We start from the raw sequence: 25,282 nt of genomic DNA on the forward strand, positions 1-25,282 counted from the left end.
ATTTTTTAATTTTGAATTTTCATATCACTGTTTGTACATATCCAAAGAAGGAAAAAACTGAGAGAATATAATTGCATGATAAAGTATTTATTTTCATCAGAAATGAACACAAAATGTAACAGTATAACAATGTCTCTAACACTACTTGACATTATATGTACAATGATTTAGAAATATTTCATTAAACTGTATGTTGATTGATGTAGTACACAATATCATGAAAAAAATGGGTCAAAGACATTAACAGGAAGTAAAAGTGCAACAGACCTTCAGTCATATCCCATGATAAAGTACCCCATACTGAAGTTGCACACAAAATATCGAGTGGCTGTGATTTATAGTTGTGAGAAATATGTTACAAAATCATTTTCCCAACCCAACCAATATTCACCACTCTAGAAGCTGATTTACCCAATTGCAACCCAGCCAAAATTGAATGCTTTGATATGAATTGGTCGAAAATTTGATAAATTCAAAGCATGCATGTTTACAATAGGGTATGTAAGTTTTGTTCTAGTTTCATTTTCTTTACCGTAATTTCCGATGTAGAACGTATTGAAAACTGAAGACCGATCTGTATTTTATTGTTTACATCTGGGTACTCGAAACGCTGCATAACAATGCAAAATCTTCTAGTTTATGTATTTTCTTACTACATTTATCATGTACAAATAGTTATTTTTCAGTTTTATCGGTATTTTTTACACAAATTTTTTCGCCCTTAATACTCTCTAAATGACAAATTTCAATGCTTTTGAATGGTAGACTAGGACCCATTCTTGTGAAATCACAGGGTCACATGACGAGACTTGCATAACCTATAGATATATATAGTGAAACTTGAATTTTATATGAATTTTATGCATAAGCCTTCCACATGGGCTCATGATACACTGACACTTATGGTAAAATAGTTTAATTTCTTTTCATGGTCTTAAGTTTGTAACTTGAATACAATGATGGTAAAATATATATATAATGGACATAAACAAAGACATGATTGTGCCGAACTGAACAATTGTGGAACAGTCATGTCATTGTAGACATCTTTGTCTGTTCATACCACTTATTTTTTTCTGTTGGACAATTCAATTACCTCATCACATCAAATGACTCTGATGGTAAATGCCATAAATTAACAAGCCGTGATAAAAAAAAATTTGGACCACCACAATGTAGAAGACTGTCCAACAAAATGATAGACAGACCCAAAGCCTGTCGGATCAAACACTGAGAGACCAAATGACTGAAAGAATTGTTCACAAGTTTCAGGTAATCTTTGGCTTGAAGGATTCAAAATACATACATTTGTATTAGAGTTTAAAGACTAAAATCTCTTCACCTTGTGAAATGATGTTCTGTAATTCACAATTAAATGCATTTTAAAACAGGAACAAAATTCTTCATGCTTCGTTTTTAGACTATAAAACAAATTACTGTCTCCATTATTGCAATTTTTAAGTAAATTTTGAGGTACTTACATAGCGGCACATAAATATTAACTATCCTTTTAAAGAAAAAATTCAAAAGGTAAAGGTCACAACTCCTAACCGGTCATAATTTCTAACCAGCCACAATAAATTAACTTCTGAAGTATAGTGTAACATATTAGACTAGGAAAATTGATACAGCAACAAAATTATGAATTCAAAGGTCATGGGCAAGATCCTCCTTCAATTTATATTTTCACAAATTAATAAATTCACATTTCATTGCTGACTAAATAAATACACACGAAGGATGATACATGTCTTAACTATATGTTTGTTTTAAACTTTACTAAGACCTAACAAAACAATACATAAAATAGATCTACAAAATAAATCCTTAAACCTTAATGTTTTATTAGCTTGATTAATATTGAATTCCTGTTAAAAATGTTCAGGGCCTAAAAAATCACATATTTGACCATGAAAACAGAAAAAAAATTATAGTTAATGAAGTCATTACACTGAAAAATTGAATCATCTCTGAAAAACTAGGTTGAAATTTTTAAATTTTGACCAAATACAATTTAATACAGTTGTTTATAAAAACCATGCAGGGGTGATTCATAATAAAATAACATAAATTTTAGAACAGTTTTGGATTGGACAAAAATAACAACCCTGATGGCATTGTTCTTTTTCAGATATCAATCTGAGCATTTGCTAATGCATTATGAAGGGAAAACAATTCTGAAAAAACACTGATATAAATATTCAGCTATATTGTATAAAGAGCCCACTTGTCCCAAATCATTTTCAAAGTGAGGGGTATAATTAAGCACATTTAAAATCTGGGATATTTTTTCCAGTGAATCTTTGTTATGAGACCTGCATGGTTTTTAAAAATAACCCATACTTAATTCATTACTTCAGTTGCTCTCTCTTTTTTACTTTCTCATTTTAGTGAAATATACAGAGAGTTCAAAAAACATAAATAAGATGAAATGATTTTTTTTAACTTGGGTCAATAACAATGTATTTTTAATAGCTGCTTTTAAAAAGACAATGGAACCAGATTAAACAAGACTACATAACCATTTGGTTAATGGCAGGATTTGTACATCGACAGTTGTGATTTTTAAGTTCTTCCAGAATCTGCTTGGCCACTTCAAGTCTCTCTTTTTCCACCTTAAGACGTTGAGTATCAATTTGTAGTCTTTCTTTCTCTATTTTTATTAGTATCTGACTAGGATCACTGAAGATAGAAAAATAGTATCAAAAATATGTAGTTAAAGATGATTTTCTAAAATGAATTTGTACTTTAACAGTTTCTAGGTTTTAGCTAAAAAGATCTGCACATTTGCAAAGCACACTAAAATCCAAACAGATAGCTAAAAACAGGAAGTGGGTGTGCAACCGTTAATCTCGAGAAGTATGGCATGTTAAATATCAATCATTCCCATATAGGTTAAGCAAACAAAAATTAAGGTTGTATACATAGACACAAACCTAAAGCATCTGAAGCACAAAAGGGGTTATAAAATCAAGATCCCCATCCCTGTACATGTATTTTTTAATAACACAGTTGTTCTCAAGATTAAGTAGGAAGTTAGTGCAATAAACTGGTTTACTTGTTTTTTAAACTGAAAATAGTGAAATTACTAGATTACAGATTGCAATCTAAATTTCAATCATTCCTACCGGTATCAAAGTTTGGTAAACGAAAAATTAAGTATGCACACACAGACACAGGTAAAACTAAAAGCACCTGATGCATAAGGGGGATAGGAAAAAAATCTGGATCCCATATTAGTATTTTTGAAATTTCCAGATTTTCTTCAGATGAGGTAGAAATATAACAAGAATGGATATGGTGAATTAGTCAAAGAGACAACAACCCCATCAGGATGAAAAATGTCAGTCCAAGGCCACCCATGGGTCTTCAATGAATGAAGAGGAAACCCTCACACCACAGAGCAGGCTGCAGCTGGCCATAAAACAATATACAAAGGTGCAGAGAAATAGGATAAAAAAATCTAGATCCCAACTTAGTATTTTTGAAATTTTCAGATTTTCTTCAGTTTAGGTAGAAATATAACAATAATGGATATGTTGAATATGTCAAAGAGGCAACAACGCCACCAGGATAAAAAATATCAAGGCCACTCATGGGTCTTCAATGAATGAAGAGGAAACCCTCACACCACAGGGCAGGCTGCAGCTGGCCCCAAAACAACATTATACACAGGTACAGCGAAATACAACAATGCAGTTGCCCTCATATGCTCCAGCAACATTAAATAAACTAAAGTGAAAACGAAACAATGCATACAGAGGCCAGAAAAGTTTGTTCAGCTTACAAGTAAAAATTGACAATCAATAATATGTGTATAAAATAATTTGGTTTCTGATTTTCACACAACAGAAATTGAAGTTTTTCATAGAAAACAAAAACAATGCTAAAGATGAAAACTAACTTTAATTATTTCTATCAAAGTTTAGCAAACAAAATTTTGGGATGATTAGATTTACACAGGCACCTAGTGGGCAATGCAAGGCTTGTTGCAAGGTCTGGTATTCAAAAACAATGAGCAAAATGACTGCAATCAATGGAAAAGGTGTTTGAAGAAGATCCATATTTTGTCATATTTCTCTACATATCCCATTAATGTGAATTTTATTCCCTGCAGTGGTATTTTCTGACCTTGAGAACAACTCTCAATGGAAAGTAACTACCAAATAAAGTTTTATTGAGTTAGTTTGGACTAAAATGAATTTTTTTTTTCAATAAGGTATCCATACTCCAATACATACTCCATCGTATCACCACCTCCCATGTCACTCATGTCCAGATCTGAGTCACCATTGTGCATCATCATTTCTTCAGCTTCTGCTTCGGCAGCTTCTAACATTGCTTTCTATAAAAATATATATAGATTGGTTCATTCTGGTTTAACCTCTAATGTACTAGACTGACACGCTGAACCTGCTCTTATTGTGCTTACAGTAGCAATAGCCCACAGGTAGATATGCCACTCAATTTGGACACATTATTCTGACTCTTAGGCAACCAATTATCACTCCGTTCCTTTAAATACAATGTGCTAAGTGTAGAACAGTGACTACAAATTTTATTTTTTTTAAAAAGTGTGAAACACTTTTTTCTGCTCGAGCACGATAATTATTACAGATTAATTTTTGTAGATTACCCCCTTACAAAAGTGAACCATTTTTCTCAACTACTGAAAAGAGAGTTACAGTGTTGGTCCAAATTATTCCTGGATAAAAAGAGTTTTTTCAGCAATCATACAAAAAAAGATTCAGATATACATGTATGACATTTTTCCAAATTGTTGAATCTTATATAGTTCCTATTCTGTAAGTCTTTGGGTGTCCTGGTAAATAAATTTATATGGGTTGTAGGGTCAAATTAAAAGTGCCTTTAAACACCCCTCCTCCACCTAGAATTTGTTTCTGGAATAGCTCTAAGTACTAAATGCATCATTATCTTTTTTCAGTTACACTGCACACAATTACAGTGTACTGGGAGTAGAGGTCTTCCTAAAATGTTTTTTAAGTGACAATCACCTAATGAACTTTTTCAGGTAGTTAACTGGACAAATGAGAATGAGATTTAATCATCCTATCAGACAATTTAGCTATTGAATTAATCTGTCTGATAGGAAATCTACAGTGCATTCTATATTATTTTTATCTCCTAAGAGCACAGGTTACATGAAAAAAATGAATGTTTATCTCTGTTTATCATGGCAATTCAAACAAAATATCAAAAATAAAAATAAGTAGGCTTTTTACTCATGAATCACATTTTGCATGATTCTTAGCTGAACTGCTACTTAATTTTTTGGCTGCTACTAAAGGAATGACAGTCAGAGTCTCATTTCAAAACTGTAAAAATCAGTATAAAATTCAGGCACTTAATACCTTCAATGCCCTCCGTTTCTTTGCTCTAGGTGTTGGTTCAACTTCTGGATCTGGTGGGTGTTCATGTGGGTACCTTCCAATGGTGAAGGTATCCCCAACCTGACTTACTGAGGCACCACAACGAAAGTTTTTAGTCCTCTTACTACACCTCCACCAAGCCTTGTCTGGAGGCTTCTCACACTATTTCAAAACAAAAATACAGATTACCGGAAGAAAAAATTGTAAGAGTAATCCACACAACAAACATCATGTAGCTCCTTATAAGAATATAGCTTTCCAAAATAAAACCCAAAAAAAACATACTTGAAAAAGATCCAACTCAAAACCTTTAACATGTACCTAGGAACGAACAAATATTAATAAAAAACAAGATGCTCCCAGGAGACTGAAATGCTCACCTGGTTGGATTTTTGCCCTTTAAGGGCAATAACTCTAACAAGGAGTTGTCAGACAATTTTGACTCCATTTGATTCATTGAACATATTTTTAAGCCTTATAATAAGAATCATTTCAGCAATTTAAAGCTATTGGCTAAACCTAACAGATTTGGAGATGTATTGCAAAAACCTGCTGTCTGACCCCACTGTTCAATTTTTAGAAACTGCAGCCATGTTTTTTCAGCAATCAAAAATCTGTTATTTCATTAAGGATACCCTATAAAACAAACATGTCAACTTGAACATTGAATTCTGTAAAGCAGTTTCTGAGATTTTTTAAAGTAATAACATCATAAACAGATAAAAACGTCCAAAAAGGGCAATAACTCCAACATAGGTCAACAAATTTTCACCCAAATTTGACCACAGATAGATCTCTTCATGCTGAATAATTTTACCCCTGTCAGATTTTGGTCAAACCTAACCATTTTGGAGATATATGCAAAAATCCACTGTCTGACCCTAATGTTCAATTTTTAGTAACAGCGGCCATGCTTTATAACAGAATCCAAACAATCAATTTGTTAAGGATGCCCTTTAAAACAAAAATACCAACTTTCATTGAATTCTGTAAAGTAGTTTCTGAGGAGAAAAGTTTTTAAAATAATAACATTAAAATCAGAAACAAAAATGTCCAAAAAGGGCAATAACTCCAACATGGGTCAACAGATTTTCACCAAATTTTGACCACAGATAGATCTCATCATGCTGAACACTTTTAACCCTGTATCAGAATTCGGCTAAACCTAATGGTTTTGGAGATAAATGCGAAAAACTACTGTCTGACCCCTATGTTCTATTTTTAGTAATGGCGGCCAAATATGAAGTAAAGTTAGCCCAAGGTCTGAAGATTTACTTTAAATTAATGGGTGGAAACAAAGGCAAGCTTGATCTGTAATCCATCAAGACTTACACACCAAAAATCATCACAAAATATGTAATTTCATAATTTCATTAAAAAAATTATTGAACGAGAACTAAATTAAAACTTCATAAGTAACTCATAAAGTATAGACAACATTCCTCATAATAATCCTAAATACCTATAATTTTCCTGAAGGTTTATTGTCATTAAATTTTGAAGAGGTCTAAAAAAAAACGTTGAAATCATCAAAATGAATCAAATGTAAATTTGATAGATGCTACTTATAAAAATATATACTCAAATCTTACATACATGTGTACTATCTTTAACATGTGATATTGTACCTTCAAAGTATAAGAGTAACCAAGACTGTCTTTTAGTTTGCACTTTCCTCTCAATGACCCACCAACTATTATCTGAAACGTTATATTATCCTCTGTTGGTTCTACTTTTGGAGTTTCCAATTCGTCAATATCAGATAAATTATCTTCTACATGTGATGATCCAGAAAGTGGGGATGTTGCTCTAAAATATACAATTGTCAGTAAGATAAGACTTTTAAGCAAGGATATGACAGGATTGGTGATTCACAAAAGAACACATTGAAGAAAATTCATGTATCACACACCTTATATGTAAAGTTCATATTAACTGTACATGTATATACTGGCACATGTACAACTTTACACTGGGTTAGTCCCTTATCACCAGTAAAAAGCTGAAATCATGTTTTTATTCAATGCCAACTTGGCAGTCTTCATTATGATAATATTCTGGTAAAAAAACATGGGTATGGTCAGCAAGAGCATTTAATCTATGGCTACTATAAATGGACATAAATGCAATAGAATAAATGATATATTCATTGGATCTCTATGGCAATATGACTATTTGATGCTAAAATGATTGTATATATTAGACCCCCCAGATGGGGATGACACTGATGACAACATTACCATACAGTTATACAATTGCAAATTTTTGGCAGTCATTTATACCGCCATCACACCATGGTCATATAATGTAGTTCATTATTTTTCGTGCCATAAACATTTATTGTAAATGTGTTAGCACAAATATTGTTAATTGACTATAAAAATAAGTGCTTACATACAGTATTCAGCTGATTTTCACTATTAATGATAATACATGTATGCCTTCAACTTTCTAAGAGACTTTGCAACAATAGAAATTTTTTTAATGCTACTTTCTTTTGTAAGCAGTTATTCCGATAGTTGGTTTAGTTAAACTCATTCTGATGATTTGAATATTAAGCCTCTGATAACAATTTACAACAACAATTGATAGACATGTTTTGTTTCTATACATGTAGCCTGAATGTTCTACAGTTAAATGTCAAAAAAATATTACATGTACATGTCTGATTATAAATGCTTGCCTACATGTACTTAAGGAATGGATGAAAGGCAAATGTCATTGGCCACCATTATTGTTCGTGTTTAACATGATTCAAGTGTAAAAGTAAATTTCTTGATCATGTGTGCATTTAATTATCACCTGATTCCCCTACATAGCAGACCATTAATCAGTTGTGTTTATTTTATTGTACATGTACATATAGGTTAAAAATCAATATATTAAAATATGAATCTACAGTAATTTTTAATGCATACACAAGATTTTTAGGGTGTACAGTAAATCACAATGTCAAATTTATAAAAAGAATAAAATACCATATATAGAATGTGGAGTTGATTTGAATAAGTTAGTAAATGCCCCTTGACCTGACCTTTATGATGTATGATCCACACATGCAGACCCCTGCTCTTCATTACAAAAAGAAACAAATTTGTGATTCTTCTTTACATAAAAATTTGTGACCACCATTTTTTTTCTTGAAACAAGTTCCTGTGGGTTTTCAGATATACTGGTCTGACAGTAGATCTTGCTGTTTTCAAGACAGAAGCAATACTCGCCAATCTGCTGACCAAAATTTTACTCCTAAATGAAAATCGTTGTATATGTAGCTCATATTTGAGAGAAATATCAGCAATCTCTCACGCATTTTTTCTTAAATTTTGGGCTTAAACTTGTTTCGCAGAAGGTAATATCGATTTGTGAGAATTACTTCTTTTTATGTACATTTGACTATCTGCCGCATAAAATTTTAATTTGTAAGTTATCAGCATATGGTTTCAACAAAAAGTCTACTGACATGTTACAATCATATTTGTCAGGGTGTAAGCAAAAAATGATTGGCTGTTGTGTCAGTAGCTGGGCAGAAATTCAAAAGGGGGTTCCACAAGGATCAATTTTGGGTCCTTTGCTGTTCAACGTGTGTATAAATGACATTTTCAATTTTATTCAAAAAGGAGATTTATACAACTATGCTGATGACAACACATTATCTTTTCATTTGCCAAATTTTAATGAAGTAATAGATGTACTACAATCAGAAAGTACTATTTTGGTAAACTGGTTTCACTTTAATTGCATGCAGGCAAATCCTGAAAAGTTTCAGGCCATACCTGTTGGCAGAAAGACTTTTGATAAAACACCCACTTTTGATATTGGATCTGCAAAAATAAGCTGTGATGAAACTGTAAAATTATTAGTAGACATAGACTAAATTTTAATTTCCATATACAGAATTTGTGTAAAAAGGCAGTGCAACAGTTAAATATTTTAAAAAGAATAGGTAAAAACTTAAGCAAATTAAATTGACTAACGATATTTCACACATTTATAAAGTCAAATTTTAACTTTTGCCCACTATCATGGCATTCTTGTTCAGAAGGTGATACTCAAAAAAGTGAAAAATACAGAAAAGGGCTCTCAGATTTGTTTAAGAAGACTATATTTCAACATATGAAGATCTTATAATCAAGGCAAAAATGCAAACTATGTATATAAAAAGAACAAGGACAATGGCAATAGAAATATTTAAAATATCTAATAATTTAGCACCTCCTGTCTTATCAAATCTTGTTGAAAAGAAAGACCATAAGTATAATTTTAGATACACAAATTTATTGCACATTCCAGGTGTGATAACTACTAGCTATGAGATCTTTCAGGTATGATGCACCTGCTCTTTGGAATTCATTTCCAGAATATTTCAGGCAAATTTCAAATCTTAATCAGTTCAAAAGTCAATTATCTTTCTGGAATGGTAAAGAATGTACTTGTATGCAAAAATTCAGACAAAAATTTTCTTACTGATGCAGCATACCAACCACACATACTAGACTTTTTATTTTGGTTCAGTTTTATTATTTTAGTTACTTTGCTTTAGTTGCATGATAGCTTTATTCCTTATCTGCTTATTATTTTATTCTTTAGCTAGTAGTACTAATATTTTTTTAGTGTTTGTATGCTTCAACTGCTTATATTCTGGTATCATAGTACTAATATGATTGTGTTTTTATGTTTGTCTAAATGTCTTCTGTGTGTATATTTTTGTCTAAATGTCTTCAGTGTGTATATGTATGTCATTTTACTTACCTGCATGATTATGTATGATTGTAAATATTATGTTTGTCGGTTCAAAAGCTCATAAGAGCTTATGTTTATTGTTTTATGTTTTGTCGACTCTAAATAAAGCTTGTCTCGGTCTCTCTTTTAGTACTTGCTGGTGAGAACAACTGCTTGACCAGTAAACACCTGGTTATCATATTTTCTATCTGTTTTTCTTTTCTTTTTTTTTTGTTAATAACGAGTTATTCGAGGTCGAGGTACCCCTTTGATTAGGATCACTTCATCAAAGGCATACTAACATGTGATACTAATAAAAAAAAATTTCTTTACACTTTTACACTTTTTAGGAATAATCACATTAAACCACTATTTAAAACATATATTATTACGTCATCAAATTTTACCTCAGTATTCCCTAAGAAGGAGTTGAAACCTTTGTTAAAAAAGGACTATACCGATTGTTTTCTGTCAAAGAAAGACAAATTCGCCCTGCTGAGTGGCGAGCAGCGTTTGTTTACGTGACGAAAGCGATTTATTGCCGCCATTTTCGCCATAATTAATACACAATTTTTGGCAAAACGAATGATACATATCCAAGTACAATTCATACAAAGCCGGGTTTCTTTGATGTAAAATTATAAAATTTTTCTTAGTAGTGCAACTTCGCCACAAACCTTTCGTCTTTTGTTGTCATAATTTCCGAAATCTGGGGCAAATTCTTGTTGTGTCGAATTCAAGTAAAATCCACCTGCACAAAGGGAGGTAAATGTCGGTGCATTTATTACCTTCTTTCTGATTAGTTTGTTATTTTTATTTAACCAATCAAATGCCGGTTGACAAATTACGTCCTGTCTGTCAAACTGTCTGGAAAGTCCCTTGGAGTTAAAAATGTGAAGAATCAGATGTATTCAGTTGAAATTAATATTCACTTTTTTCAAAGGCTTGCATGATGGTTGTGTTTACAATAACATTTGTGAGACAGTAAGTGAAATACATTTGCTCTTTCGGCTGTGTCTGAACAGTTTTCACTGAAACACTTTGGTCAACAAACGGTACTACGAATCACCGGAATGACCCGTAATCACCGAAATGCCCCTACAAATCACCGGAATGCCACCGAAATGCCCCTTATTTTGTTGTAAAACTATTAAAATTTTATAAATATTGATTCTATGAGATGTTATGAGGTATATCTACATAATAAAATTTTGATATTTTTACACGAAGATTTTTTATTGAAAGAAATAAATATTAGCATCAAAGAAAGATAACTCTCGCTTATTGAAACATGAATGTACTCTGCATAATAACCGATTACATACAGAAAACGATGCAAGTTTTTATCTGTTTAATAAATTATTTGCCAATCAGTTGTATAACAAATAATAATTTATTTATTTTTTGTAAAAAAGGACAATTGAAAAATTGCCCTTTTTTTAATCTTGCCGATAATAAGTTCTACCGCTCGTCGTTCAAGGGTCATTTACATAATTATACAAGCTAATTATAAATCAGATCTGAGAATTTAATAATTATCACCAAAATGCAATCTTAATTAGTTAATTTCTAATGAAGAGACAATAATTGTTGACACTAGTTTTTTTATGATCTTAAACTTGTATTTGATCTTCCGCTTCTCATCATTAAAAAATAAAAATGTATATAAGGTTAAATATATTTATGTTCTACAATCATACCACATTCTGATATTCAGTATGGCTGGGTTATACCCCTGCACTGAATGCAAAAATGAATGTGGTGAAGGCACCATACAATGTAATTTGTGCACCCGATGGTTGCATGTTCAATGTGTACCCATGTCCGATGTGCAGCTCAAGTCATGGTCGCAACCCATGCTGACCTTCCTCTGCCGCAAATGCTGCTTTGTGAATGGCGAGTTTGACCTGCAGAAATCCTTGCAAAGGTAAAATTTCATTTATATATTTTTTTTAAATCCGGGTTCATATATTTATTTATCAAGTCTATCATAATTAGTACCATACTGAATTTTTCCCCACGGAGAATTACACTGTACATAGCTTTAAAGCATAAAGTCTATTCAGTTTGTAAATTTAAAATGCTGAAGACATAAATGTAAAAAACGATTTATTTTAAATCTCAAGTTTAACATCACTGTTCATGTTATCAACTAGATAAAATATTGTGAGTATACAAGTTTATTTAGAAAGTAACTTTCCGCATTAAACATGTCCAAATCTTGTCGACAAAACCACTGTTCTAAAGTTGAAAAAAAGTTTTTTTTGTCCACTATCATTCAAATGCACACAATCTCTGATGTAGTCTTCTGGGTACTTTATTTTCTTCATAGATATCACTGAAGCATTGGCAAAGTTTTGCAGTTTCTTATTTATTTTCTTCTTTTGTGAATTGAATCGTTCAATCGTTAACTCCACCGAATACTTGAATTTTCCTCTAGGTAGTATTTCAGAAACGTAAATAAATTGAACAGAAGGAGGAATGGCAATGAAATCTTTTTTTTGGAATTTATATACAGATTCATAACTAATTGCTATGAGTAATATTCACTCAGAGTGTCTGATTTTAGATGAATAATTGATGAGTTATGTTCAGCTAAATGTCAAATTATTAGTTTAACGGTAATTACCCGGCTTAGATTGAGCAAGATGCAAAGCCGACTAATTATCAACAATCATTTTCTATGAGTAGAGTTCAGAAAATCACAAATTAGAATAACTGTACGATGCATATAATGTGATAAAAATTATTTTTAACTTTAAGAAAAAAAAAAAGCGATGTGTTCATAGACGTGTATTTAAATGTTTATTATTCCTGATTTTAAATTTTGAGAGATTAGGTTTTTTTTAATAAAAATTTTCAATACAAACACCGAATTAGTGATTCCTTAAAGATAATAGATGTCAACATTCTGTTTGCAGTGGGGTGTTAATACCTACCGTAAGGAGAACATTACGCAAAAGATGGCTTCATATAATTGAGCCATACGGTTAATATAATCATTACAAATTCGTTCAAAGTGATTTTTGAGATTATCTGTTTAATACATTTCAATCGTTTTATTTTAGGCTCTTGGCGGTTTTAGACAGCAAACCCAGTGTAGTGAAAGCGGCTGCGACATCTGAATCCTTGTTACTTGAGACTTACGGTGTGAAACTTCCTGAACCGACCGAAATAAATAAAGCTCATTTAACAATCGACTCTGTGTCTGTTGACATTTTAAGGATGTATCATCCTGTTCTGCTTTCTAGTGTGTTCCCAGCAAAGACTGTAGGTGATGGTAACTGTATGTACAGATCTGTGTCAAAAGCTCTAACTGGGACTGAGTCCTTCCATGTACTGTTAAGGTTACTTTCGTCCATTGAGATCCTGACCCATCCACAGTTCTACGATACCGCGCACCGAAAGCACATCGACCTTGTCAAAGACAACAGAATCGTGCCCGGTACATACAAAGACATTATAATTGACTCTCTCAAAATTAACGCATATTCTAGTATGATGCACATGTATGCATTAAGTGCTGCACTAGGCAAACCCATCAGGTCATACTACCCACCTCAGTTGTTAGCAGAGTTTGTGTCAGAACCTCATACGAGGAAAGTAGTTGGTAGGAGTGTAAATGTATCTGAACAACCGATTGTTACTCTCATGTGGACACAAATGATTTTTTCAGGTCATTCATTTTCTCCCAATCATTTTGTACCCCTGATTAGTTTGGTAACTGAGGAACCATGTTCTGTTGTCACACTTGATGAGTCGTATGCTAATTCAGAATTAGACAATGTAGATCAGTCACTTCCAAATGTTGCAGATCAAATTAGACTCCTCCTACAAAAAAAGGGTTTCATGGTTAAACGGCGAGAATTCAAACGATATTGCAGTAGTCGAGTATTTAGGCAATTTTCCTGGTTTGGCCCCACATGGAAATTCTAAAAGAAAAACAGAGTATGTCCGAACGCCCGCCTTTGTTATGAACGAAATGTCCGATTTACTTAAAAACGGCAAACCAACCGAGGTTTATAACAAACTCTCCATTAAATACGACGAATTAAGTGGGCCAACAAGCAAACGACAGGTTTATGACAAAAAATTAAACGACTCAAAGAAAGACAGACGGAATGAGGACGGACATGTGGTTAATAGGCATGGACTAACAATAATTCAGAATCTCTCAATCACATCTTAAAGCAAGCTATAAATTGGAAATCGAAACCCCTCTTAGACCTTGTCAACATCCTGACAACTCTCATAGAGGCCCAATTTAAAGACATTAGGAAGGCAATCGTTGGCACAGGACAGTTTAGGCTTGCAAAGACCTACGAACACTTTGGGGTGACAAGGACTGTTTGGGTATCAAAAACGACAGAGGAGCGTGACAGACACTACAAGCGTTTAAGACAATTTATTCCCAAAGACAAAATGACTGTTACTTCTACGGACGGTAAAATGACTGTAGTTCAGCCCAGGTCACTAGGCAAAAAGATTGGTCAGCACAAACGAAAAATTAACGAGAGGACAAAGACATTCAAAAAAACGAAAACAAAGTAAATGTTCAGCTAAGTGAATGTTCAGCTGTTTGATATTAACAGTGCGTACGCCGTATCTTGTTGTTGAGATGCCCAGAAATGGGTAGGACTCCACTGTTACTATTAAACCTCTTCGCATGGACATCTAAATTATTTTTTTCAGTTTATTGTTTGTTTGTATTATATTATATATTATATTATCGTCTTTATTATCAATCAGATGAATTTTAATCATGTTATGTGATTTAAAATAGTAGCTATATGTCATATGCCTGAGACGCTTCTTAAATAGTTGCTGAATGATTTTACATGCTTATTATCATTTATATTTTTATGATGTGTTAATCCTTACATTTTTTTAATAGTAGCTTCATATATTCTGTGTTTTGTAAGAATTTGCTATCTGCTTTGCTGACATATTATTGACTGTGTACCAATAAATAAATATTATGAACTAATTTCAGCATTTAGTTATCAATTAAAGTCTATGAAGTATAAATCATATTGAGTTTCCACCTGATTACTGGTAATTACTAGAGATTGCGCAACATAGTCTTTATCTCCAAGAGTTATCGCTCTTTGAACTAATTGACGCTTCGAGAAACAACACTTTAAAATTAAAATATTTAATTATGGTAGGAATTATGCATTTATGAAAATTTTAAGCATTAATCTTTATGAAATTCATCATGTAAAGTCATTTGAAGGGGCATTTCGGTGATTTCAATGGGCATTCCGGTGATTTGTAGGGGCATTTCGGTGATTACGGGGCATTCCGGTGATTCGTGTTACCCGTCAACAAACTAGTCTATACTCGGCGTCACATAAATAACATACTGTTAAAATTTGAATAAAAATATTTTCTACGACTTTATTGACACCTACCGTCGTTTAAATTGTCTTAAATGACTTGCTCATTCGTTTAGCCAAACGGCTTCTCCCTGAACAAGTCGCTTTTAGCTTAAATCATGCGTAACAAATCCTTACGGGAAAATCCCATACTAATATCCGCCATGTTGGTTTCTACGGGACGATTTGTTTACAAACGAAGTGCGTAAGTTCCCGTCGAACTCCGGTGACAATCGTCTGCTTGATTAACTTCTCGGTATTGTACGTTGTTCGCGTAAAATAAATCCGAGATATCCGAAATAACGCCGAAATGCATTCTGGGTTCTTCGGTTTTTGGACAAACCATTTAAACGTAAACAACATCTCCTAGCAACCCGATCACTGTAAACATGGCCGACTTTTTACAATGTAAATATTGGCACCTAGAATTAAAATCTGACCGGAATTTAACGATTCAGTGTTCAGGGAGAAGCCGTTTGGCTAAACGAATGAGCAAGTCATTTAAGACAATTTAAACGACGGTAGGTCTCAATAAAGTCGTAGAAAATATTTTCATTCAAATTTTAACAGTATGTTATTTATGTGACGCCGAGTATAGAACTTTTTAAATTATCAAGCCAGTCAAGATTCTGCAGTCTGCTATAAATAGATCTGCTACATTTCACCTCTGCATTGGCATACCCGTCTCTTGAAAATTTTATTGTGTGTAAATATACACGTAGACCCAAATACTCATTTGCCATTTAGTACATAAGTACCTCACATTTCAAGCCGAAAATTTGTACACATTTACAAAATGATGTTATTATTATTAATTACAGTATTTATATACATGTACCACATTATCTAATCACAATTACTCTAAGCATTTTACAATATAAAAATTAAATACTACATAATGTTAGAAAATATTAGGTATGGTCTAATATTGTAACCAGTACCAACTTTTCCCCATACCCAAATATTACTTTGCCAATTTCTTCATTATTACTTGATATTTCCAGCAGAAATTTGGTACACATTTACAAAATGACATGATGGTTAGGCTGGAATTAATGATTTTTAAAATGAATGTAAAGAAAAATAGATTTTATTCGATTTTCTGTATTCCAAAGTTCTAAAATGTGTAACGCGAAATTTCCGTACTGGTATTTTTTGTTATCTGTACTAATTTATTGCATATTTGACATTAAACAACATGATATTATCTAAATTTTCATTGACGATAAATTAAGATCACTTCAGACTCTGTTTATGAGATTTTGTTTTTCATTCTGGAAAATCATACCCATTCTTCGCAGGTATAGGGATTGACATTTGGTACGGTACGAAATTCAAACTCAATCACTTCTTTTTTTAAAACACTATCAAACCTTTCAAAACTTTATCTAAAGTCTAAAGGTGAAGTTTTAACCTCTTAATAATTTTAGATAAATGTAAAATTCAGACAGGAAATTGTGAAATAGTCAATAAATAGTTGAGTACAGTAACTTGCTGTTACACATTTTAGACCTTTTGACTTCAGAAAACCGATCAAACAAGAAATAGTAGAAAAATATACATCATTTTTTTATTAGAAATTAATTGAAATGGACTTTTCCACATCTCATGCAATTGTCAGTTATAAACATACCATAAGAATGTATATTTTAGCAAAACAATATTTGGGTACAGGGAAAAGTTGGTGCTGGTATGGGTATGGGTTGCACATTTTAGACGCTACCAAAATATTAACAACAAAATTTACTCTAAAAAAATTGAAAATAAAAAGAAAAGAAAGTGAACAACATCAATGTATAAAATTTAAAACAAAGGAAGCTCTACTAATTCTTACAATGAAATAAATTTTTGAATTAAGAAAAGTTGCTATACAGTGTGGGAAAACGCCATAGGACACAAAATGACCTAAAAAATAAAAATTGTTACATTTGAATAAAAATGATTGAAAACTATTGCTTCAGCTTAAAAGTACAAAATGTTATGTCATTTGTATAAAATTATTTCACTGATATGCTAGTAAAATTTTATGAAAACTCATGATTATAGAATTAATTACTGATATACTTTAAGGTTCATAAAAAGTCATGATAGGCCTGCCAAAATAAATAAGTTTTTAGCAGTGACTTAAAATTTTCTACAGTATCTAAAATCCTCAAATCATTTGGAAGATTGTTTCACAAGCTGGAAGCTGCCATGTCAAAATATACATGTATGTTTTAGCTTTTACTCTTGGGGTCTGAAGTCTAATAGTATTTTCAGATTGCAACAATCTAGATGGCTTATACATAGTCAACAGGTCTTGGAGGTACGCTGGAGCTATTCCATTGAGCAATTTAAACACATATACTAAAATTTTAAACTGACAGTGGAATTTAATTGGTAGCCAGCGTAGGTCAATTAAGACGGGGAGATATAGTCGTATTTCTTCTGACAAACTATTAAATGAGCAGCTGTAATCTGGAATCTTTTATGATGGTTAGGCTGGAATCAATGATTTTTTTAAAATGTTTTTCAAAATTTGATTTTCAGCTTTCAAAAGTATTTAAATGTATAACCCAAAATTAAAAGTCTGGTATTTTTGTTATCAGATGTACAAATTTATTGTGACAGTGGAATTGGTGAACAAGGAGCCTTTACAGGTGAAGCGTTCGCTCATCTGGTTTGCCTCAACAATATACAGTTTCCCGATGGAAACACCTGATTTGTTAAGGACATATTGTCAGACTTATCCGCAGCAATACGACTATTAAGAACGTCATGAACATTGTTCACATTTAATAAACTGAATAGTGTAAATCCTTGTTTTAATTTACATGTATTTTGTTATTTGATGGTGATACCTGTGTTTGTTAATTTCATCCTATGTTAAGTGATTGCAGAGCATTAAATATTTATACAGGGGCCCTTCTGGTTTTCCAAAATTATCTTCGATTTTATTTTTAAAAAATTGAGAAGAAGTAAGGCACCCCCAAAACTGGGTTCACCCTTTTTGTGTTCATACTAGTTGGACTGCAAATTTGATAGTGGGATCTATTCCCTGTGCTCAGGATAAATGATGAAAGTCTTACGTGTATGTTTCTATGCCTTATGGTTTACCAAATTTAAAAAAAAATGCTTGTTTTTCTCAGTATGAGTAATAGTTATTTTCTCTAGGAAAAATAAAAAATAAAATTTGTCCCCTGACCAAAATTTTCAGAAAAGTTAAATTAGAATCTAGGATTTTTTTTTAACTGTTTACATTTAATGTCAATGATTTATCATGTACTTTCAGTGGAGAGACTTTGTACAACAGACAGAAAATTATGCAAGGTATGTACATCTATGTGTTCTAAAAATGTTTACAGTACAAATGTATATGCAATGAAGTATTTGTTTTTAAATACAACAAGGACAATTCTAGCTTTTAAAGTTAGGATGTGGGTGAAAAAGACAAGCAGAGAGAAGTGAAAATGATTTGGGATAATTTGAAGATTTTTAAAATTGTTTTCTCTCAATTTTAACTGAGTTGTGTTGAGTGCACTAATAAAATCCACCACTGTGCCTGTTTTGCTACAGTACCGGTATATGAATTATCATGATCAATATACATGTACATGTAAGTTAAAGAGTTAATTTTATTTAATTTTAAAAAATAGATCTTAAATCCTTCCTCCATTGAATTTGGACCAATCAGACATTCAAAGTAGAAGATGCAATAGGAAATTCTGGGATTTGATGGAAATCAGTGGATTTTTGATTGATTGATTGTTGGGGTTTAACGTCCGAGCAGCCATATTTCAGCTCTATTCAGACGATGAACATAAAATGGATGATAAAAATGAACATGAAATGATGATGAACTGAAATGAAAAAAAGGGATAGGACACAAAGATAATAGGGTTGAAAAATTTTGATTGCCACTAGAAAAGAGAAGGGATGGGTAATATCGGGCAATTTAGCCTCCTGTGGCAGAGCACAAAGGTTCCTACTCCTATCGAATACCACAGCAGGGTTCTTTAACGTGTGAGGAACGTGGCATCTTTCCCAACACGGTGCACCACTATGGTTTGCGGTCAGGTTTTCGGTATTATAGCCTGACAACCCCAGCATGTAACACGCCAGGGGTACCCCATTCCACAACCTGGGGCACACATCCCAGTTGCTCTGTAGGCAGAGAGCCTAGTCCCGGCTAGGTTTCTGAGCACTATTTAGTCGCCTTTTATAACAAGCTTAGTGCTGCTGCAGGCCTATTCTTTTAACACCTGGACCTGCACGGGGCTCAGTGGATTTTTAGGTAGTATTGGAATTTGCTGAAAAGTTTAATCAACCCTGGACTACAGTTTTACAATTTTTTTTTCTTAACAGATATTTAGAATTTATCAATATTAGCTAGTCCTGACCCATAAGTTACTATTGACATACTTATGTTTAATGTTGTATTTTAGGTCAGGAGGACATACCTTTGTCTGATGTTGGTTTGAAGCAGGCAGAACTTGTTGGACAAAGACTTGAGAATGAATCATTTACCCATGTTTTCACCAGTGATCTGTCAAGGGCTAACCAAACAGCACAAGCTATTGTCAGTGTCAACAGATCAAAAACCACTGATATCACCAAAGACAAACGCCTAAGAGAAAGAGTATATACATGTTTACAGTCACTGTGAAACCTACCTAAACCTAACTATTTTTGGACTTTGGAGATGATTCAATATTGACAGGTTTTCAATTTACTATTTTTCAACATACATTTTAAGTGATATAAAGGGACTTTAAAAAGTATCTGTTTATGATATGTATTCAGATTATGTAAGGTTTGGTTTAGACAGGTTTCACTGTGTTTTTATTTTTTTCAATTTGAACAGTTTTACCCAATTATGACCAAAAACATGTACATGTATATTCAAGATGACCATGTATTTTTATTGTAAAGATGAACATGTATTTGTAAACTTTAGTACTTTTATATATGGTAAGATTATCAATGATTGACTAAGAATTAAAGCAAAAATAAAAATAATAAGCAATGGATGGTATTTGAATCAATTACAGCGAGCAGAACCATTAAGGCAAAAAATTGTCTGTTTCCTGCTAACTTACCTACCCTATTTTTATTGTGAGTACCCTAAACATTTTAGCACAAGCACAGTCAATGTGGATGTTTCTCCATTAACTCAATGTAAAATGTTTTTAAAAAATAAAATAATTTCCTTACCTACTCTACCTACCCTATTTTTGGTCAAGTTCACATTGTGAAAATCAGGTGATAGTATGGTGAATGTTGGTCGGTGGATGGGCAAATTTTTTTTGAACGCTTTTCTCAGCAACTACTAACTGCAGCCTCTTGATAATTGGTGTCTAGCATCAAGTACAAGTCACATGTCTTTGGATCCGATTTCAGGCCTGTCAAACATCTACTTCCTGTTTAACGAAATTCAGCCATTTCTGTCATTGACTCATTTTTTTCTTTGTTAGCAGGAAACAAAATTATTATATTTTTTTGCCTAACTTTATAGCTTGTTTTCCCTTGATTCAGTGACCATTACCTTATGAAGTTCCTTAGGTAGTTTAACATACAGTCGACAAGATTGATATTTAAATCTGTCTGATAGGAAGGCAACTTTCTTTGCAATAGAACATTTTTTTTGTGTGTGTGAAAATATTGAATAAAATGATTATGAATTAATAGGAAAATTTCCTGCTTGTTATGTGTTTAACTTTCTTTTTTTAATAGAAGTTAGGAATATATGAAGGAAAGAGTTGTAAGGTGTATATTGAAGCAGCCAGATCAGCAAAACAACAGCCTATACACAGTTACACCCCACCAGGTGGGGAAAGTTTAGAACAGGTATTTACAGCAAGCAGTATAAGTAACTTCAGGGAAATCATTAAATGAGTGTATTTCATAAATTTCCATTCTTTCACTTACACCAATTTCATTTTTAGCTCACCTTACCGAAAGCCATGTGAGCTATTGCCATCACTTGGCATCTGTCGTCGTTGTCGTTAACAATTTTTCAAAACTCTTCTCTTCTGACACTACTTGATTAATTGGAACCAAACTTAGTAAGAATGTTCCTTGGTGTATTTTGCATAGAACTGTAGTGGGAATTTTTGATTCATCAAAAAACATGGCCACCATTACTAAAAATAGAACATAGGGGTCAGACAGTAGTTTTTCACACATATCTCCAAAGCCGTTAGGGTTAGCTAAATCCTTTCAGTAGCTGAAAGGATACTTATTAGGACTACAAAAGTATTCAAGGATAAAAGTTGTCAGAAGACTCCTTGTAAGAGTTGTTGCCCTTGAAAGGGAAAAATAACAGTTTTTTTTTTCTTTGTTTTTTTTTACATTTTTCGGCCAATATCTTGATAATTGATAGAAACTTTCAATTGCTGAAATGATCCTTATTGTAAGTCCTATCAAAGTCTTCTTGAGTCAAAATTGTTGGACAACTTCTTGTTTAATTTATTGCCCTTGAAAGGCAAAATTCAACCAGGTGAGCGATTCAGGCTCCTGTGAGACTCTTGTTTAACTTCTGTTGATTTTGTTATTTTTCATTAGTACCGATTTACAGGTAAAAAAGGTTACATCTAGTATATCTAGAAGGTATACTCGATAAATCCTGAAATGAACTGTGTCTGTGGTGAGCAGGGGACGACAGTTATATACATGATTATGAAATATATGACATAGTATAAGATAAATAATACATGTGTATTATGATATATTATTTAAGAAAATAAAAATAATATGTACATAACTGGCAAACGGAAAATGTATGTACTTGTATTGATGAATAAAATAAAGAAAGAAAATATATTGAAAATTCACTTCATTCAACTGTAATTTGAAGGGGGGAAATTGGCACAAGTGTAATGCAAATCAGTGCAAATGCAAAATACTAGATTGAACGACATTCATTTGATGAACTTCCTAAGGTAATTGACTAGACAAGGACCGAGAGATTGCTACCTAACTTATAGATTAATATATTTATGAAATGATAGAAATAAAACTAAAATAAGAAATTGATATAATGAAAATTCAGGACAGTCTGTTGAAATTCTGATTGCTCTAAGAAAAAGCCAGTTCTCAAAATTTTAATCCAAATCCCTGGAAATCAATATGTATGAAGAATGGCCATTTTTCTGTTGGAATGGGCAAATGACTGTTGAGTAAAAATTAAAAGTTTATACCATTCAAGAACTGTATTTTATAGGATTGAACAGCTATTTTCGGTTGTTCATGCATGTATGAATAGATCTCGGAGCTCCCAAAAGCCGTTCATGTAATGTTTTGGAGTGGAGAAATCCCTTCATACATACATGAACGACTGAAAATAGCTGGTCAATCCTTATAATTCTATCTGACAGTCAAAGTTACCCTCTGAGTCTCAGTCGGTTATATTGATACACTGTGTTTATGTTTACGCTTCAATACACACACATTCCTTTGCACACATATGGGAGTTCAGTTGAATATTTACACATCGGCTGCACAAAGACAGTGAAGGCGGCATGGATAAAGTGATAGTTGGCATTGAAAAATATGAGATGTAAACAATTCAACAGGAATATAATTATTAAGGAAATACAAGGAAGAAGGAAAATTACAACAAGGTGTTTTCAAGGGTTCAGTCAGACTTCAGTTATAAGTTTCTTTCCCCGAGCTGAAAATTACTCTCTGTAAACAAACTTGCGCGGTAAAATCAATAAGCATGTAATAAACTATTCTTACGGCTATATTTTGCCGTTCAGTTGGTTGCCACACTCTTTCGAACTACAAGACTGCCATATTGGTTTCAAGTTGACTGGTATTCATGTTTGTATGAACGATCTGGTGAAGTTTATGCATGTTTGAACTTTCTGGCAACAACATTCTCGACCAATCAAAAACGGCTATAAGCATGAAGAATGTCATGATAAGAATTATAGGCAAATGAAGGGAACTTGTAATAAAAAAGAGTGTAGTCTAGGGATAACGACTAGACAAAAAAGACTCGAACAACAAAAACCAAACGACCAAATAACACACACCTAAAAACAAAGATAAATAAGCAATATGCACTACACTAAAAACTGTGAGCATGGACCAGCTGCTCTGGTATGGTAAGCTTCCTCAGTAAACTGATCCTGCCAGTATAATTAATCTAAGGGAAAGAGTCTGACTCTATACTCTAAACTGACTTTAAAGCCAATAATTCTTTTTTCTAATTGCAGATGAATACAGTTTAGTTTTGTGAAAACTTCTTGAGATAGTTTTTTTTTTTTTAGATAAAAGAAAGGGCCAAGTCATTTTTTGCTGATCTCTGCCAGCAACTTGTTGCCTTTGTGAAAGAGAAGGATGACATAGATTATACACCTGGATCAATTAAAAGGCGACATGGTGGAAGTCTAGGGAGACACGCTACACAGAAATATAGACAGCAAGTTTTTTCTCAAAGAAGTCAGTCTTTTTGTGGTGGTTGTGCAGTTGAGAATAATTACATTAGTACTAATTCTGTAAAGAACTTTGTGAGTGACGAAAAAAGACGAAGACATGAGGCTGATCGTTCTTCTCTTACAGATTCTAATAATAGCATCTTAAGTTCCACTGAATCAGTGGAAGCCAGTGTGAATTATAACAATGACTTTAAGCCCTTTCTTAGTTCAGACTCAAACAGCTCAGGGTATGGCAGCCAAACTGATAATAGCAATCAAGACCTTGAAAGTAACGGTATCCCAACTACTAATTTTATGTTCTCCTCTACTGGACATGAAACTGTGCCATATGGTTGCTGTCCAAATGTTTCAGTATCTCCATTAAAAAACCACAGGCTTCCAAGCATTTCTAGCATAAGCTCAGGTCGAAATAGTAGTTTTGATGATGTGGACAGTTTTCCACCCAGTTTGGCAGATGTCCTTGTTGTTAGCCATGGCGGGTTGATCAAAGAACTACTACTCCACCTGGTGGATGACCTAGATTGTAAAGTGCCAGGGGGAAGGAATTTAGTCACAAGGATAGGACCAAACTGTAGCATTTCTAAATTTACTGTGTACATACATGACGCCTCTGAAAAACCTGTGTTGACTTGTAATGTTCTTTATGCTAAGGATCATTTGTATGAAAATGAAACTTTTCAAACTGAATATACCATTTAAGAAAGTGTCACTATTTGGGCAAAGAAAAAACAATTAGTGTATCTGCTAACATGCTCTTAAAAAATAGAGTCAGTCTTTAGGCATAATTTTTTTTTTCAAGTTTTTTGACTGGTTTGTTTTGTAGACACATTCAGACTTCAATATTACTTAAAAAAAAAATGACCAAAAAAATTTTAAGGTACGCACAAAAAATTGGGGTAGATTGGATTAGCAGAAACACAGGTAATTTTTCAGGCTTCATCTTAAGTTGTATGTAGGTTAGGCTAGTACCTCTATTATTTTGTTTTAGTCTTGTATCCTCTGATAACAGGAATGCTTAAAAATAATTTTAGTATTGTTCTGATTTTTTTTTATGTTTTAAGACTTATAAATATGTGCCATTTGTAGACATACATATATACATAAATATAAAAATTATAGTTTCATGTTTTAGTAGTTCTAAGTTTATTTTATTACTGTGAATCACAAATGCCTACAGGGTGGATCCATAAATTTTGAAATCAGGGGTTTAAGGCTATTTTTTTCTCATTTTTGCCAAAATTTTGTATGAAATTGACAAGGGGGGGGGGGTTGACAATATTAATATACATTTGACAGATATGTTTTGAAATACTAGAACACATTGTCAGATTTCAACTTACACACATATTATACACCTACAACAATGATTTGG

The 25,282-nt window shown here is 32.8% G+C and overlaps 3 protein-coding genes across 3 annotated transcripts; 2 read left to right on the forward strand and 1 right to left on the reverse strand.

Annotated features, from left to right (window-relative positions):
• Positions 1 to 68: 68 nt before the first annotated feature.
• On the reverse strand, positions 69 to 10,866 carry LOC148614044 (uncharacterized). Its single transcript, XM_088587838.1, has 5 exons — positions 10,787 to 10,866; positions 7,019 to 7,199; positions 5,373 to 5,552; positions 4,242 to 4,345; positions 69 to 2,682 (listed from the first exon to the last, which is right to left on the reverse strand). The coding sequence occupies exons 1-5, from the start codon at positions 10,804 to 10,806 to the stop codon at positions 2,514 to 2,516; spliced, it is 654 nt and encodes a 217-aa protein (XP_088443964.1). The 5' UTR covers positions 10,807 to 10,866; the 3' UTR covers positions 69 to 2,513.
• A 68-nt stretch (positions 10,867 to 10,934) lies between these two features.
• Positions 10,935 to 25,036, forward strand: LOC148614045 (uncharacterized). The gene is made up of 5 exons (XM_088587837.1): positions 10,935 to 11,093; positions 18,759 to 18,796; positions 19,912 to 20,105; positions 21,200 to 21,313; positions 23,743 to 25,036. Exons 1-5 carry the CDS (start codon positions 11,059 to 11,061, stop codon positions 24,607 to 24,609), a joined length of 1,248 nt encoding a protein of 415 aa, XP_088443963.1. The 5' UTR covers positions 10,935 to 11,058; the 3' UTR covers positions 24,610 to 25,036.
• Positions 11,182 to 14,045, forward strand: LOC148614046 (uncharacterized). The gene is made up of 2 exons (XM_088586247.1): positions 11,182 to 12,036; positions 13,178 to 14,045. The coding sequence occupies exons 1-2, from the start codon at positions 11,717 to 11,719 to the stop codon at positions 14,043 to 14,045; spliced, it is 1,188 nt and encodes a 395-aa protein (XP_088442373.1). The 5' UTR covers positions 11,182 to 11,716.
• Positions 25,037 to 25,282: the final 246 nt, after the last annotated feature.

Source organism: Perna viridis, chromosome 6 (genome assembly GCF_037379345.1).
Source record: "Perna viridis isolate PV_CMFRI_1.1 ecotype Kerala chromosome 6, ASM3737934v1, whole genome shotgun sequence".
In the NCBI taxonomy this organism is placed as follows: Eukaryota; Metazoa; Mollusca; class Bivalvia; order Mytilida; family Mytilidae; genus Perna; species Perna viridis.

Bases quoted from the DNA above. Each gene is read 5' to 3' on its own strand.
- LOC148614045 (XM_088587837.1), top strand. From the start codon at position 11,059: ATGATGGTTGTGTTTACAATAACATTTGTGAGACA. The intron at 20,106-21,199 runs GTATATACATGT...TTTTTTTAATAG, and splicing joins ACAAACGCCTAAGAGAAAGA to AAGTTAGGAATATATGAAGG. The intron at 21,314-23,742 runs GTATTTACAGCA...TTTTTTTTTTAG, and splicing joins GTGGGGAAAGTTTAGAACAG to ATAAAAGAAAGGGCCAAGTC.
- LOC148614046 (XM_088586247.1), top strand. From the start codon at position 11,717: ATGATCTTAAACTTGTATTTGATCTTCCGCTTCTCATCATTAAAAAAT. The intron at 12,037-13,177 runs GTAAAATTTCAT...GTTTTATTTTAG, and splicing joins CTGCAGAAATCCTTGCAAAG to GCTCTTGGCGGTTTTAGACA.
- LOC148614044 (XM_088587838.1), bottom strand. From the start codon at position 10,806: ATGACAACAAAAGACGAAAG. The intron at 7,200-10,786 runs GTTTGTGGCGAA...TGTATATTTTAG, and splicing joins ATGACAACAAAAGACGAAAG to AGCAACATCCCCACTTTCTG. The intron at 5,553-7,018 runs GTACAATATCAC...GTTTTGAAATAG, and splicing joins GTTACTCTTATACTTTGAAG to TGTGAGAAGCCTCCAGACAA.